At 41.1% G+C, this 17,374-nt stretch overlaps 2 protein-coding genes across 4 annotated transcripts in view; one reads left to right on the forward strand and one right to left on the reverse strand.

Moving 5' to 3' along the window:
* gabrb3 (gamma-aminobutyric acid type A receptor subunit beta3) overlaps positions 1 to 17,374 on the reverse strand; it is an 82,012-nt gene that overhangs the window by 47,858 nt on the left and 16,780 nt on the right. For all 3 annotated transcript variants that reach the window (XM_077198427.1, XM_077198423.1, XM_077198425.1), the window contains exon 2: positions 2,541 to 2,588. In XM_077198427.1, coding sequence (XP_077054542.1) covers positions 2,541 to 2,588 — 48 coding nt within the window. The remainder of the gene's footprint in view (positions 1 to 2,540; positions 2,589 to 17,374) is intronic.
* gabra5 (gamma-aminobutyric acid type A receptor subunit alpha5) overlaps positions 3,592 to 17,374 on the forward strand; it is a 54,270-nt gene continuing 40,487 nt past the window's right edge. Inside the window, exons 1-5 of the mRNA XM_077198430.1 lie at positions 3,592 to 4,583; positions 5,218 to 5,302; positions 5,521 to 5,645; positions 6,745 to 6,812; positions 7,221 to 7,441. Coding sequence (XP_077054545.1) covers positions 5,220 to 5,302; positions 5,521 to 5,645; positions 6,745 to 6,812; positions 7,221 to 7,441 — 497 coding nt within the window. The 5' untranslated portion in view covers positions 3,592 to 4,583; positions 5,218 to 5,219. The remainder of the gene's footprint in view (positions 4,584 to 5,217; positions 5,303 to 5,520; positions 5,646 to 6,744; positions 6,813 to 7,220; positions 7,442 to 17,374) is intronic.

Here is a 17,374-nt window from a genome sequence, read left to right on the forward strand (position 1 = left end):
CATATATTAGGAGAAACTCATCTCACTTTTCGGACATATTTTGGGAGCTTTGAATGCTTTGGGATGCTTGAAACGGGCAGTGGAGAAGGTTTACACATTCCAGTCTTATAATAATAATAATAATGCAAATGAACAAGCAAGGGAAGATAACACATGAGTATATATTCAACCAAGACAGCATATCTTAGTTCTGTCACATCTATGAAACTCTGCAAAACCAACGTTACTCTCGTATTGAGAAGAAATAAAGCAACCTCTGTGTCCGGTTTCAGGCCTTCCCAATTCTTAAGGTCTCTCCAGCGCCTCTTGCCTGATCGTAACCCTTCTTTTTAAAGTTATATTCCCCTGGCCTTTTCATCTTTTGTATTTTCTCTACCATCTCTCTTTCTATAGTCGTTCTGCTAATGTCTGTCTTGTGCACTGAGGTTTGTCTCTCATGTATACATCCCCCCTTACTGCTGATTGGCTACAAGCGTGTTTTGGTGCTCGGTACGATCTACTTTCAACAGCGTTTTTCACAAATGGCTAACTGCACCTTTAAGTGGCTGCTCAGCTCATTCCTTCCATTTGAGTGTTATGGACACTAGTAGGCTAATCTTTCTCTTTCTGAGAAGATAATTTCAGCTGGACATCTGCTACATCAAGGTATGGTGGTATCAAATGGCAGTGCTTTATAACTTTATTAGAACTTTACATTTTATAAGAACACCTTCTGTACTGTAACCAACCTCTGCATGCAAGTGTACACACTAATAGTGATAAACAGAACATCATGGCAGAAGGTGGAAGGAGAAAAATGCTGCTGTATTGATACCTTCTGTGATAAAATCAATCTGAAATATTACTTGTTCTCACTACCACTCCCCATCAATGGATATTAAGGCTCCTCCATTGAGCCTCTAGACAATTTTATTATACATAATCAGATTTTTAGTGAGGCTTGACAGTCTGCTGGAGATTAAGCCGAAGTGTAATGGCTTCTTCCAAGCTTTAAAAACTCATTAAACTAATCCTGTTAATTTGACCTGTGTTCAAAAAACGAGTCTGCATTGTTCTGACTTAAAGGTTGTTTAAGGGAGCCGTTATTTGATATGGTCTATGGTCAAAGTTAGTGGCCTTCTTGAATCCCCCAAGCTACATTAAAACTGTAGTGTGAATGTAAGGAAAATAGAATTACATTAGAATTGACTTTCTAAGAAATTCTTATAACAGTATTTTTTAACTAGGAAAGCAAAGATTATGAAGTCCTTGAATGTTATTGGTTGAAATTTGTATTTTGTTTATTTCATCATATTTTATAAATTAACTTTTTTGGTGAAAGTGCACCTCATTTCCCAAAATTCCTTACTGGTGTTTTTGAATTGCAGATCAATAAATTCCCTTTCCTGTCATTCCATTTCAACTTTGTGTGTGGCCAGTTCCAAACTCATGGATTGGCTGGGTGTAAATTCTTTAGGTCTGAAATTTGTTTCTGAAAAAACTTCTTTGTACAGAACTAAAACTTAGTTTTAGACTTATGCTCAGTAAGTGCCTGTGCCCCTTTTACTATCACGGCATTAATAGAGTATAATGTGTTCAATATTCAATTCTAAGATGATTTCTTTTTGTAGCTGTACATGTGTAGCTGGAATGATTTGCTTCTTGCAGCATAAACATTTATAAAGAGCAGTTTCTATAAGGAGAGAGATAGAAAGCGAGGGTAGCTCTGAACAGCACTTACCCACACACACCCACATCCTATCATCCAAACAAAGCACTCCACTCACACATCATCTGCAAATGCAAAGGCTCCTCAGTGTGTGGGCTGAGCAAATGGCACCAAGTCACGGTCACACACCAAGCCAAATGCTGTTAATGCTGTAGATTGCTTTTAAAGTAACACTAGTCAAACAGGCTGTGGGAGGACTGAAACCTTTCACGATCCCTGCCCTGACCAGTGTCCCCTGACCTCTCTAAATGTGAGGTAAAAGACCACGTCCACAAGTTCACAAGGCACTTTGCTTTATTTCGCCCACTGAACTATCAAAGCAATTTTCTGATCTACTGTTTAGGGGTGAGGTAGTATCACTAAGAGGGGAATAACTGGTTTCCACGGAAAGGCTTTTTCCTTCCATTCGTGTCAATTCGCAGATGCAAAAGACCACTCTCCTCCGCACGCCCCCTCCACCCCCTCCAGATTAAATCGAAACAGATAAATCGTTTCTTTGGATGGAGTGAATATTGCACTGTGCTGAATGAATAATGTATGTACGTGGCTGACATTGTCGGTCTGATTTGGTTTAGATTGAGACAGAACTCTGCAAAATCACTCGTAATACCCATTGAAAAATTCAGAACCCTGCGATACTGCGAAACTCCAGTCCTGAGGCGTTAACAACATGCCGTAGATAATAGGGAAGAAAAATGTATTTTTCAGTGTTGTAAATAAAACAAAGATTATTGGAGTAAGTCTTACAAGAAAATACTATTTCAGTCTTTCTACTTCAAAATGTCACATTTAATTCACCTTTTATTTTCAACCACACAAATAAGTCACTTACCTTGTATCATAGATTGCAAACAGCTTTTTATTCCCATCCACCGCATTCCTGCAAAACAGAAAGGGTGGTGATGTTACTATTCCCATTATTCAATGCCATGTTACTATTTTTGGAATCAACATACTCTCTTAGCAATTGTGATGGTTCTGATTATGTATAGTAAGAGAAAAGAATCCCAAAAACCATTGCCAAATATATCACTTTTAACTCATAACATATGTCTTGGGTTCAAACATATAGGCTGCTTTTTTGTCTTTCTGGTGATCTTAGTTATTCAAGCTCAGTTTAACATGTGCACATACACACACTCGCAACTAGATCAGGTTTATCAGATGTTCGCTGGACACAGGTGGACTGTAGAAGTAACAGCTGCTCTTGTGTGAAAATCTCTGGAGTGCACATCAATGGAGTCAATCAGTCAGACAAAAATATCAAATTATGCTTAGATAACAAACTGTCTTAAATATCTTCATGAAACTAGAAATTATCTTGTCCTATTAGGGATGTATGTTTTTTTTCTGAAAGCAATGTGACCATTAAAGCCAACCCAAAGCAGATGTTTAATTTACTTTCTTTGATTCTCTTGCTGTAAATCAATGTAACACCTGCATACATTACCCATGTGTGTGCATTATTACTGGGAGTCTTTAACACACATGCCTGTTTTATTTTTGAAGTTATAATCTTAATACATTTGTATTATTTTGCATGATCATTAGAATAGTGGTGTAATAGCTGTGTGTGTGTGCGGGCACATGTGTGCATCTTTTGTGTATGACACTGGAGACATTTCCCAGTTGTCCTGTCACCCCAAATCAGCATAAAATGTGTCATTATAAAATAAACTAGTTCATTAAGTTCTTTTCACTTATGCACAACATGAAATTGGAGCAGGTAGAGCTTTTTAAGGTTATCATTTATCGACTGAGGCACTGCAGTGATAGTCAGCATCAGAGAAAAAATGGGATTAGAGTTCCCTCTGATGGCTGTCCTCATTACTACTCCATTTTGTTTCATGTACAATACTTGCTCTCAAACCATTTTTATATCTAGTCCTATCAAATCAATATTATGTATCTTTGACTGATACCTTGATATATTTATATACGCTACCTATACTTCGTATATATTTAAACTATTTATACAAAGGGCTATTCTATAATTTACAACTCGTTATAATTGGGCAAACGGATACTTTTAAACCATAATCATCCTCAGTGGAGGTATAATGATCACCATGTAGAGGAAGCCAGTCTTCATTAAACAGCCTGGCGCATGGGGAGCTGCCTAGAGCTAAGCGCTCGCGCGCAAAATGCATAGTAAGCAGAATTGTTTGGAAATCCACTCATTTTCTGGCGTCCGCGTTTGTACCGCGCGCAGGGGACGGGGGTAATCGCGCTTTTCTCTGAATAAGCTCAAACAAGATAAGTTTCAAAACCCAACGGCCGCTTAAATTTCCCTTGGGGGGTAATTATGCCGCGCTAGCGGAGGTGACGTCCTATTACTTTGGTCCCAAATACGAACAAATGCCTCTTGAGTGACAGTTGGGCTAGAGTGAGGAGAGCAACGGACGTACAAACCGCCGACCCGGTAAGCGGAGAATCCTGTTAAAATCTGTAACGCTTGAACGGTTGCGCAGATAAGCATTGAGATGTCGTGCAATCTACCACAGAGGAAAGAGGGGGGAAAGTAATGGTCTGTTAAAGGGAATTTGTTGACTAGAGGTAGAATAGGGGAAGAGAGAAAACAAAGACTATTTTAAGGGCTGCCTGGTTACTGTCTTTCAATTGGATTTGGAGTGATGAAGGGGTCTTTGGGATGCGGTGGAAAGGAAGGGATGTTCTGCAGCGGCTGTTCAGTCACTGAATCGTAAAAGAGGACAAAACAATGAGCTGTATGGTTAAGACTGGATATATCTGAAGAACAACGCATCTACTACTGCTGTAAACTGAGCGTTGCGGGATTTTCCTCACTGCTTCAAAAGGAATTCATTGCATTTGTTTTTTTTCAACGTGGATCCACTGCACCATTCAGGTATTTAAGGTAAGATGCGAGGCTTTTACTGTACACGATCTCTGCTCAACTCTGCTTTGTAGGACTCTCTGTAAATGTTCGACAAGTTTATACGCCAGAGGCTGTTAAAACTAAGCATTACAGCTGCTGCAAACTCAGGGCTCCTACTGCTTTTTACAGACGGTCACGTTGAAAGAAATGTTGCAAACTGGCATTCAAGGGAAATGAACAGCACACGTGTTTGACATAGAAAAGATTATTAAAATTTGATTTAAAAAATGTAGATAAAATAAAATGTAAAAAAATATAATATAACGTGTAGTATCTGAAATTGGCAAATAAATAATATAGTAAAATTAAATTATGGCATTTGATTGTATCAATTAGCCTATTATTACTTATTTTTATTGTGATTATTATTAGAGTAATAATAAAAAGGTGTTCTAATTTTAGCTGTATAGCTGACCAAAACTGTTTGTTTAACACTTGGTAAATTATATGGTTTTTAAGTTTACTGATCATCCTGTTTTAGGGATTTTGTACACACCTCTAATTCTAACTTACCTTCTCAATTTATTTTAAATGAAAGTGTGCATAATTCATGGAGAATGATAAGATTATATCATGCTGGTATGAATGACTCCAAATGCTGGACTCTTTGCAGGTATGGGATATGGACCACACTGCAGCGCCAAAATGAGAAGTCTGTCGGTTGGTGTTTTGTTCATGACTTTCACCTGCCATCTGAGGTAGATTACGTTTAATGTTTCTATTTCTCATTGACTTCATATTAATATCTAGTTAATTGCAGGAGTCAATTAATGTAACATGCATATAGCCTATGTCTATTGATTCTATTGATATCTTAAGAATGCAAATTTTCCAGACAATTTTATCATTGTGGTCACCTAATGGATAGGAACTAATACTTGTAGCTATTAATTATCTGTATGGTCTTGTGCATCAGCCTCTCCCAGTCTACTACAGGAACTCCTAAAGAGTCAGAGCTCAATGATAACATCACAGTATTTACACGAATCCTGGATGGATTGCTGGATGGCTACGATAACAGACTGCGACCTGGGCTTGGAGGTAAACTCTGCCTAGATACCATGCCTAGATACCTCAAAATTATCATCTTTATCAAGATTGTGATTTAGCGAGTGGAGGGTTTTTTTTCTTTCTTGTATATTAGGGCAATTTATGTCTGGCATTGACCTCTGGTAGTTATATTGAAAAGATGTCTTCAGATAAAGGCAGATGGTTAAACAGAGAGAACGCCTGCACATTCCATCGTGACCAGCAGCATGAAGGACTTTCAAAAGAAAAGAAAAAAAGAGCGAGAGAGAGATGCTGCTTCTATTCAATCCACTAACTGGGAGGAAAAGTACACAAAAAAGAAAAAAATATGTGTTTTCATAAAGGAGATTTTTGCACATAGTAGAAGTGATCGCGGAAATTGCCTGGTTCTCTGTGAAAATCAAACAGCCACTCTTTCCCGGCACTCGCAATTACAGTGTTCTTGCAAGAGACAGAGAGAGGGTGGGCGAGAGAGAAGGGATATGAATGTGGCTGCTAACCTTGAGAAAGCTATCGTTCTTTAAAGGGTGCAGTTTTATTGTTCTCAGAGGTCAAAAGCATGCCGTTATGGCAGAGAAAGAGAATAAACACTGGATGCACCTGTTTCCATGTGAGAACTGCACATCAGCAACATGATGTCAATTGACAAATGAGGGATTTGGACATGATTTAGTACTTTGAGAAGGAAAGTGCAGTCAGGAGCCTGGAATTAATTGCTTTTCATTTAAAATGAATGCAACTAAAAGAAATGGCGTACCAATACAAATAGCGAATCAAAGCGTACTTTAATGGAAATTCTGCATATATTTTGTATTATATTGATTTTTTTAGGCCTACTATATACACTATTTACTTATATATTTATACTTGATTGGAAATTCTGCATATTTTATGTACATTATCTCTCTCTCTCTGTCTCTCTCTCTCTCTCTCTCTCTCTCTCTCTCTCTCTCTCTCTCTCTCTCTCTCTCTCTCTATATATATATATATATATATATATATATATAGAAAGTATAGTATAAAATATGTAGAACTTCCATTATAGTATAAATATATAACATCCAAAATTAAATGTAATCTAATAAATCACTATTTGTTTGTGGCTTTACAGAGAAAGTGACCGAAATTAAGACCAACATCTTTGTCACCAGCTTTGGGCCGGTGTCAGATACTGAGATGGTAAGTATTTAAACCATATCCTTTCTTCATGAAGAAACACCATTCATTCACCTCTACAGCTGGAAATTCCCAACTGAGATCACTCTTCATCAAGACCCCTTCATTAAATCCTGCCTCACTCTGTAACATTACTTCACCTCTGCAACATTTCCTGAAATTCTGCATGCAATATCTTAGGTAGGTCACAGTATGATTTGATGAATGGAACTATTGTTCATTTTTATATTCAGTCATGTGACACATTTGATTTTGCCTTCAGGCAAGGTCATCGCTGTAATTCATGGGCCCCTGGAGAAAAATTTTATGGGGAGGCCTTAGTGTGCCCATCCTCCTCATCACAGGGCCTGGGGTTCCTCACGACGACCCTGCCTTCTGGTACACACTAAATGAACATTTTCCTTTGAACAGGAATACACCATTGATGTGTTTTTCCGTCAAAGCTGGAAAGATGAGCGTTTGTGTTTCAAAGGGCCAATGGAGATGCTACCTCTGAATAACCTGCTGGCCAGCAACATCTGGACACCTGACACCTTTTTCCTTAATGGCAAAAAATCCATTGCTCACAACATGACAACGCCCAACAAGCTTCTGAGACTGAAGGATGATGGGACATTGCTGTACACCATGAGGTACCTGTTTAAGCTACAATGCCTTGTCATTTCATAATATGAAATGCTGTCTGCATGAATGGATTTGAGTATGGGTAGTACAGCCATACATTTGATCCTCATCTCATTTATGGCCTCCTCACCTCTGTTTTGCACTGCTGAACCCTCTGCCATGTGGCAGATGTGTTAAGCACACGTGAACTCAGCTCCTGCTGAACTCAGCATCTCATGTTCCACATCGTACAATCTCAGTGGGAATGTTCAGCTTGCCCCTGCTAAAGCTTTTTCTCAATACTTTTTTGTTTTTGAATGTTGTCTTCTCCCAAGAGGACCCATGAGTTTATCTTTGTTGTTTTCATTAGTGGTTCCCCATGCTTTAGATTCCTCATACTTATTTATTCTATTTATCCACATTTTTCATGGTTAGCGAATTTACCCATGATTCATAGCGGGTTTGAACCGGAAGGCGGTTGTCCTTTTCCGGTTCGAAGCTTTATGAAGATTAAGCGCCACTTGCTCAGAACGCCACAGTGATGTGCTGGTTAGAAAATATGTGAAATAAGTAGGGCTGCCCCTGCCTGTGCACGACTGAAGTTGGTTTGGAAGTTATGTATACTATATGGGAGAGAATGCTAAACCATAATGAGCATTTTTGAAATTTGCCTATTCTGCATCTCAACGCACGCATAAGCTTGCCAGAAAAAAAACGGCAAAAGTAATGATTATGCATTAAACATTTGAATTGTTTATTAATAACTAGAGTTTTCTGTAAGTGTCGACTGCAAAGATAAATTTGATGATGCTGACTTGCCATCTTCCCAGTAGTGAACGCGCCTATAGAGAGAAATGCACACCTCATAAGAATTAACATAAGCAGAGAGCACCCCATTTCTGCTCGTTTTTAATTATTTTGTTTAAAAGTACACATTTCAAGCTTTCTTTAGATATTTTTCTCGGGTATGTGAGGCAAGTAACTTATACGCTGAGTTTCGTTGATTAATAAGACGCGCTCCAGTTCACGCGCTGGCGCCTCCGTGTCCTGTATATCTAGTAAATTAGCTTCTTATTTATTATTCCAGGCAATATGTTGATAAAACATTGATAAAAATGAAGATACAATTTATACTAAACGAAGTTCACTTCAAAGAAAGGCTTTCTACAAAACAAAACTTAATTAGTGGTCAAAATCATGTCTGAGCCATTCCAAATATTTTCTGATATATTGGGCATCTTATGATCATATCTGACTCATCTCATGCGGTTCCCTTTTCATATAATCAAAATAGATTAAATAAATAAAAAAAAACATTATATTGTGAAACTTAAATATAAAACGTATGTGTAGTTTTTTTTTTTTTTTTTTTTACTTATATTTAAAGCGTCACACTGCTCCGCTTTGCTCACGTGCTCTGGTGTGTAGCCTATAGATACATACATGTGTGCGTGATGTGATGGAGGGGTGCGATTTTCGAATAATAATTGAATTATACCCAGCGATCTTCGAATATTAATTTTGCTTGAAATGCCCATCCCTACTGGTAACGTACACCTTTTTCGTTGGATGCTTCAGTTTTAGCGCAGCTAACCAAAAACGTCTACTCTCTGGCATTGAATGTAGCTGGTACGAACCGGACATAGGCATTCTCTCCTTTTTATCTTATGCTCAAAGCACCCAGTTTCTAAAAAGTTTTTGTAACTTCTTTGAATTGTTAAAACAACCAACAACAGCACATGTAGAGCCTGAACTCATTCTCTCACTGCTAATACTGTACGAACCGGAAGTAGGCAACCAGAGTCGTCGTCATGACGGCGCGCATTGTTTAGAGCAGAATAAAGTGGATATTTCACAGACAAAATTCTTCTTGCTCTGTTTATGCTATAGACTTGAATGATACTTCAAATCATCCTGCTTATTAAGGAGAGATGTGCTATTATTTCTTTAACGACCACAGTGATTTTCCCAACAGGCAAATGCCAAAAGGCATTTACATTGCCTTACATTGAAAAGGGATCAGAAGCATCCTCTCTCGGGTTCAGGGAATTATAGAAGGTTTGAGGTGGGCTCTTTTGATTTGGGGCCTGAGGCCATGTGTGGGGTATTTCAGGTCCCTCCAGGGTTCAACAGTAACATTGTTGGTTTGTTTGTTTGTTTGTTTATTTATTTATTTATTTATGCCCTGTCAAAATTTTCACTGGCCTTAGCACAAAAAAGTACAAATTATAATTTTTTATAATTTATATTTATAATTTAAATAATTACTTTTTCTATGCGTTATTCAATATTTATTATTAAACATATTATGTTAGTTTAAACAAATTATTTTTAAATAGAACTTTAAGCTTTATTTACCAAAACAAGACTGAAAACTATAAATTTTTACTGGAAAATGATGGAATGCAGTACACTGCAAAATCATGAGAAAAAAAAACTGATTGTTTGACATCTATAATTAATGATGCTACCAAGACTAATCACACTGAATAATCATTCTTGCACTTTTGACTAAACCTCATAAATGTTAGCCAGTTTGATTTGCAATCTTAAAAAATCTTTTGACTTTGGCTAGTTTACTGTTGCCCCAAAGGCTCTATTTGGGGACACTGCAATAACATAGAGGCAGATTCAAAATTTGTGGAAACTCCACACACATACTGTATCTAGTTTTTTTTCCCTCTCTTTGTACCAGTTACCCTAGGGTGTTCCAACCTAACGGTGTTCAAGAGAAAAGAAAAGGTTGGTGAGACAAAATAAGAGATAGAAACAACGGAAAAAGAGAATGTTGGCTGTATGTTTTATGCCCCTGTTGTTGAGTTGTTCTTCACAGACTGTCTGCTCCATTACTCGCAATACCAGGGCAGAGGGAGAGAACACACACACACACACCACACGCGCACTTACAATCACACACACACACACACACACACACACGGTTTCTGCTCTCCCAGCTATCATCAGCAACAATCTACTGCCAAGTGCCATGCACTGCTGTGTTAGTGCTGTTGTATAAAAGCCCCATTGTTGTTCTCGAAATGGCATCAATACTAAATCCACTCAATAGTAGAACCTGCTTGTTTAAGGGCTAAATTTTAAGGCGCACAATCGTAATAGTGTTTTGATTATGGTGGTTATGTATTAGTTATTTTTATTCTCTGAGGTTACAATTATGATGATCCATTATATAATGAGTTATTAGCTTTTATTAACTCAAATTCAAAAGCAATGAGGATTAGATTTCATATAGTGGGTCCAAAAGCAATATAAAATAAATGGAAAAGGCAAAGAACGTCTCGGTTACATATGAAACCCTCGTTCCCTGAAGGAGGGAACGGAGACGTAGTCGACGTGTCGACTGATTGGGATCACGCTTGGGGAGCCTGTCATCTTCGAGTATTGATAAAACAAGCCAATGCACATGGACGTGCAAGCTTTGCATCCCACGCTCCGCCCCGCAGCGCGGGTATAATAACGGAAGTAGATGCACGCACCAGTTGTTTTTCGCTGAGGAGTCGAGCGGAGTCCGGAGTCAGCGGTGGTCCAGCATTATTGGCGACGGGACTACGTCTCCGTTCCCTCCTTCAGGGGACGAGGGTTACATACGTAACCGAGATGTTCCCCTTCAGTCGCTCACGTTAGACGGGGTCGCATTATGGAGGTGGAGACAGGGGACAGGCCTTAGGCCAGGAAAGTCACTGCTGTTCTGCAAGACCCACTCAGTTAGACTTAGATAACACTGGGATAGCGTGCCCTTTCGATGGAAGGAGGGACACTATGGAAGCCACATCCAGCCCGCAGGGAAGTAACATGTGGAGATACACATATGGACCGGGCGTTACTGGGCAGTACAACACATGGAATGTCACTGAGGTGGCTCTAGCCTATAACAAGGGGGAGACTCAACCAGTCAGCGATGGCAGAGCAAGCTCTGCCAAGCGAAAGACACGGGCTCGCCGCAGGGAGCCGTACCGTGGAAGAATACACATATGGGATTGCAATAGGGATCACAACATATGGACCCAGCCTAGCACAAGTTCCACCAGTGCATACGAGTGGTATAGCATCGGACGCTCTGCCATGTCCAATATCGAAGGGGTGTGGAGGAACTTAACAGGGTTCGGCTAAAGGGGAACTCAACTGGAGAAAAAAAGGCGCACATATCCAGTCCAGGGGAATGGCGCAGCAAGCCGACACTTCGAGCGGGGCTTACGGTGTTAACTGGCTTCTATGTGTAGAGAGCACACAGGAAGCAACCGGCTCGACGCGTAGGCTATAGAATCTAGCGAACGTGTTATGTGTCGCCCAGCCCGCAGCTCTACAAACATCTGTCAGTGAGGCACCCTGCGCCAACGCCCAGGAAGCGGCTACACTCCGAGTGGAGTGAGCTCGCAGTCCCGGGGGATAAGGTGTATCTTGGGACTCATACGCCAAGATGATGGCATCCACTATCCAGTGGGCACACCTCTGCTTGGAGACAGCCTTTCCCTTCTGCTGGCCTCCGTATCAGACGAAGAGCTGGTCTGAGGTCCTGAGGCTTTGCGTTCTGTCCACATATAACCACAAGGAGCGGACGTGACAGAGAAAAGCCAGGGCTGGGTCTGCGTCCTCCGGGGGCAGCGCTTGCAGGTTAAACACCTGGTCCCGAAAGGGAGTGGTAGGAACCTTGGGCACATATCCAGGCCGGGGTCTCAGGATAACGTGAGAGTTAGCCGGCCTGACTTCCAGGGACGATTCGTCGACCGAAAATGAATGCAGGTACCTTACCCTATTGATGGAGGCCAAAGCAAGCAGGAGAACTGTTTTTAAAGACAGGATTTTTAACTCAGCTGCCTGCAGTGGCTCAAAGGGAAGTCTCTGCAGTGCGGTCAGCCCCAGAGATAAGTCCCAAGAGGGTATAGAGGGGGCGAGAGGCGGATTCAGTCTCCTCGCTCCCCTCAGGAACCTGACGATCAGGTCGTGCTTTCCCACGGATCTCCCATGCACTGCATCGTGATGTGCGGTAATAGAGGCAACATACACTTTGAGGTTGGAGGGAGACAGCCCTCGCTCCAACCCATCTTGCTGGAAAGAAAGCATGGAACCGATCGAACACCTTTGGGGGTCTTCTCAGTGAGAAGAACACCACTCAACGAAGAGGTTTCAGTTCGGAGAGTAAGCATGCCTCGTAGAGGGTGCTCTCGCATAAGTGATGGTGTCTACGACTGACTGTAGTAGATCAACTAGAACCTCCACATCCCGTCCAGGGACCAGACATGGAGTTTCCACAGGAAACTGGAGTTGCCATATGACGTCCCGTCCCTGAGAGAAAAATTGGGACTTGGGAAGCACTCTCCAGGCTTCCACAAACCAGAGGCACCACAGACAGACCCGGGGTGGGGCAGCGAGGTGGAGGACAGGGACCTGGCTCGGAAAGCCCGGGAGAACTGTTGGGCACATTCTCCACCGCGTCACCGAATAGCCCAACCTGGGAAGTTGGAGGACCCAGGAACCAAACCTTGTCCACATTCGCCATATAAACCAGGCTGAGCCAATGATGGTGCTCCTGGACCACCAGGGTGGACATCGCTAGACCAATCTTGCAAGCCGCAATGCTCGTGCCCGGAAGGGCCAAGTCGGTTGCAGTGCGGAGCTCACTCATGAGCGCACGGTCTAGGCTACCCTCGTGCATGTCCATGAGTGCCTTGGCCTGATAGACCTGTAGCAACGCCATGGCATGCAAAGAGAAAGCGGCTTGCCCACATGCTTTGTAAGCTCTGCTCGTAAGAACGGACGAGAACTCACAAGCCTGAGAAGGGAGACGAGGATCCCCCATCCAAGAGCCAGCAGCTGCCGGACACAGGTGTGCCGCGACACGCCGCTCCACTGGAGGGATAGCCTCGTAACCCTTCACCGCTCCTCCGTCAAGGGTAGTAAGGGGGGAGGAGCTATCTAGGCAGCTTCTGGCGGTAAAAGGTGCCGTCCACGACCTAGTAAGCTCTCCATGCACTTCGGGAAAGAAAGGCACTGGGGCCGTGGGCTGAGAAAAAACGCGACCCGCCCCGAGAAACCAATCATCCAACCGAGACTGAGCGGGACACGGTGCAGGATTCCATTCGAGCCTGACAGCCTCGGCGGCCCTTTTCAGCATAGCTGACATTTCTGGATCTGGCTTGGGTAGCGTTACAATCCCAGAGGGAGATAATGCAGCTGAGTCATCATCTCCAGAGGCCAGCTCACCCTCCGATGCTGCAATCGCCATCCTGTCCTTTGGAGGGGCCCCGAATGAAATGGCTGGTCGGTCTATTACAGAGGGACCAGCACGCTCAACGGGTGACTACACCGGCTGCGGTGTGATGGAAGAATGAGGAGCCCACAGGGAATGGTTACCGGGCAGGTATTCCATTACTATCCTCTGATCTCCCATCCCACAAGGCACCCTAGGGTGGGGCATGATAATGGGGACTCCATCTCCGCGGACGAAGGCGAGTCTCAATCTTAACACCAAGACAGTCATATTCCCGCAATAGGAACATGAGCCATTCACAAAAGCTGATTCAGCGTGCTGTAAGCCCAAACAAGTGAAGCAACAATTGTGACCGTCAGAGGCGGACGGGCAGGTATTCCATTACTATCCTCTGATCACCCATCCCACAAGGCACCCTAGGGTGGGGCATGATAATGGGGACTCCATCTCCGCGGACGAAGGCGAGTCTCAATCTTAACACCAAGACAGTCATATTCCCGCAATAGGAACATGAGCCATTCACAAAAGCTGATTCAGCGTGCTGTAAGCTCAAACAAGTGAAGCAACAATTGTGACCGTCAGAGGCGGACAGGGAATGACCACATCCAGAAATGCACGGGTGGAATGACATCTTGAAAAATACACAAACGCACCAGTGTTGCTCTTTCAGGACATTAAAACTCTCACCAGTGCCGGAGCACACAGGGTAATGATCATGGGGACACTGACAGGGATGGTGCAGCCTATACCAGTGAAGCACTCAATTTCTTCACCCTCAACCGGCCGTCAGACAAACAAACACAAACACAGAATTGTAATGCTGTTAAAACAGCAGTTGAGAGCTCAGAAGGCTCGCGACCACCGCTGAACTCATGCTGTAGAACCACCAGAGATGCTTAGCTCGCACGCCAATTTGCATTGGCTCGTTTTTATCAATTCTTGAAGATGACAGGCTCCCTAAGCGTGATCCCAATCAGTCGACTACGTCGAACGTGAGCGACTGAAAGGGAACATGGATCATTTCATGTACACAAAATGCATTCCTTGCTTATTTGCCAAGCTTTGCTGTTTTTTTTATTATTGCGTAGTATATATTGTGAGACCAAACAGATACTGTATTACAAAATTATTCAGTTGATAAAGCCTTAGATAGAGCTTCTTTTTAGACGGTATATTGAACGAGATCATCAATCAAACATTAATGACTCTGAGAGGAAATGACTTGGAGCATGTCCTTAAGAAATCAATGGTGGAGCTATTGTAGCTTGCCTACAATAAACTCTGCCCAGTGTTGCATTTCCTAACAGTGCAAACCATTAAAATGGCTTTTTACCATTCACTAATGTGCACATTGTTTCCGGAAAAGTGATCAGCAGTAAGGGTTTTTCTTTTCTTGCTAAGATGGAAAGGAGCACCTTAGCTGCCATGAAAAAGCAGGGCAAAACAGTTTCACCACCCACATTCTAAAAGTGGAACGCAGTCTACAGGCTTTTATTAGAGTTAAAAAGGAGGTTACGAGACCGAACAAAAGGGAGATGTTCTAGAAACTGTCAAATCTTCTGAAGGATCTGCCATGTTTTTAAAATAACTTTTTTAGCTTGAGGTTGATGTTGGGAAAAATGTAGGCAAACATGCATTGTAAAAATTGCATATATATATATATATATATATATATATATATATATATATATAATGAATGAATGAAAATTAAAATGTGTTAATAAAACAACGGGGTCATAACCAAAATAGACAATGAGGGGGATACATCCGCTTCAATATTCAGATTAATGGTAGACCAATATTTCAATGAGCAATTGTTAAAATTTTACCTTTGATCCCACTTAAAATCTGTTTATAATCTTGTGTATTGAAATAGCTGTTATACCACTTGATAATTAAACATATATCTGATTGTCCATGTTTTATAATCTGCTCTTGACTGTGAATGTGCAAATTAATACAAAGTCCTGTAGTGATTTGGGATGCACCGATACCACCTTTTCCAGAAGGAGTCCGATACCAATACTTTTATTTTTAGTACTTGCTGATACCTAGATACCGATACCTGTACTTTCATTGCATTTTTAATTTTAAATAAAAATATTGGGCAGACAAACCAAAAGAATATTAATCAAATTAGTCATGCCTACCAAAATAATATTAATCAAATTAGTCATGCCTAATTATGCCTGTTAAAATTTATTGTAGGAGCTACGGTTACTTTCACTGTTCATATTATTCCTCTATCATATTTTGGGCCAGATATACTAAACAGGTCAATTTATCGTAAGAGCGCAATTCCAAAAAAGCGCAGATGGGATTGGAAAGTTCTGCACGTGATCTACTGACGACACGCCAATTAAAGAACACAGACGCAGCCGGATCAATCCCATAATGATCAACGCAATCTACCAGCTAGCGATGGTTTAAGACGTGCTTTTTTGGGGGTGGTAAATAATGGCGCAAAAACCAGTAAATTGACGAGCGCAAACCTTAGTAAATCACCTTGCATGATTAATTTAAATACTCTCCTCCCATAAATTTTGCCTCTGAAAGGGAAACTCCTACAAATTTATATGCAATAAGGTCAGCCGCAAAAATAACTCTGTCCATGCCTTGTCAGCGCTAATTTTTCACTGCATGTCTTCAGTAAATCCTGACAGGTTTTTAATGCCAAAAGAGGTTTTGCAATGGTTGTTCAGAATGGTTGTTCCAAAAAAAATCTGGCCCTTTATGTATAATTTAATAGCACAGTGAATATTTAGAGCTGCTCCAGCAGGGCTCAACCAGTCAAGAGCAGCGAGTGATTTTCTCTGTCTTTTTGTTGTTAGAATAAAATTGAGGACAAAGACAACAGTAGGTTTATTAGGCTGCTGTCACTTTATGAACTGCACATATCCAACATACTGTTACACGCATGTTTTCTTTTCAACTATTTATGTTCACTTAAGACATAACCAACTATGTTTCACAAGGATACTTGCCTATTATGTGCATTTTTACATAATTTTGTGTGAATTTATCCGCTCAAGGGCAAGATGACTTGAAAGAGAACTCGATTTAATAGGCTATTTTGTCTGAGAGGCAGCTTTCTGGGCGTTTAATTTGTTTAGTATTCTGATAATTAGATACATTTACTTCCTAGACACCCTTCTCTGATATCTGATATCTCCATTGTGCTCTCTGTTTGGTCTGTTGTCAGGGTTTTTTTTGTCACAAGCACTGTTACTGTACACGCTGTGTGATATGGGTTGTTGGTATCGGTGCATTTTAATGAGTACGAGCACACGAGTGCAGTATCGGGCACATACTGAAACTGTTATTGGTGCATCCCATTTTCTATATATTGCAATGACACATACACGCACTGTATATGCAACCTAAAAGCTACATACTTCTAATATCAAAAAGTAAAAAGTATTACAATATTATCTCTTTAATCTTTAATTTTAAGTATTTTAAGTTGTGCATTATTTATATACACCTGAGGTTAACAGTAATTTTGTGTTTTGTGGTAATTTTGTGTAAGTACAGAATCAGCCGCCATTATTTTAGAGATACAGACATTTTCTATACACCTTTTCCTGACAAGCCTCCTGATTATTTTCTTTTTTCTTTGTATTCCCTTGTAACATGTAGGCCCTACTGCGTATTTGTGGTGCGCTCTCTTAATTTAATTTATAATATATCCTATGAATAATGCACTAAGAATCTCTCGTTTCTCTCCCAAAATCCT

This window comes from Siphateles boraxobius, unplaced genomic scaffold (genome assembly GCF_051911475.1).
Source record: "Siphateles boraxobius isolate OS27281-9 unplaced genomic scaffold, OSU_SipBor_1 41, whole genome shotgun sequence".
In the NCBI taxonomy this organism is placed as follows: Eukaryota; Metazoa; Chordata; class Actinopteri; order Cypriniformes; family Leuciscidae; genus Siphateles; species Siphateles boraxobius.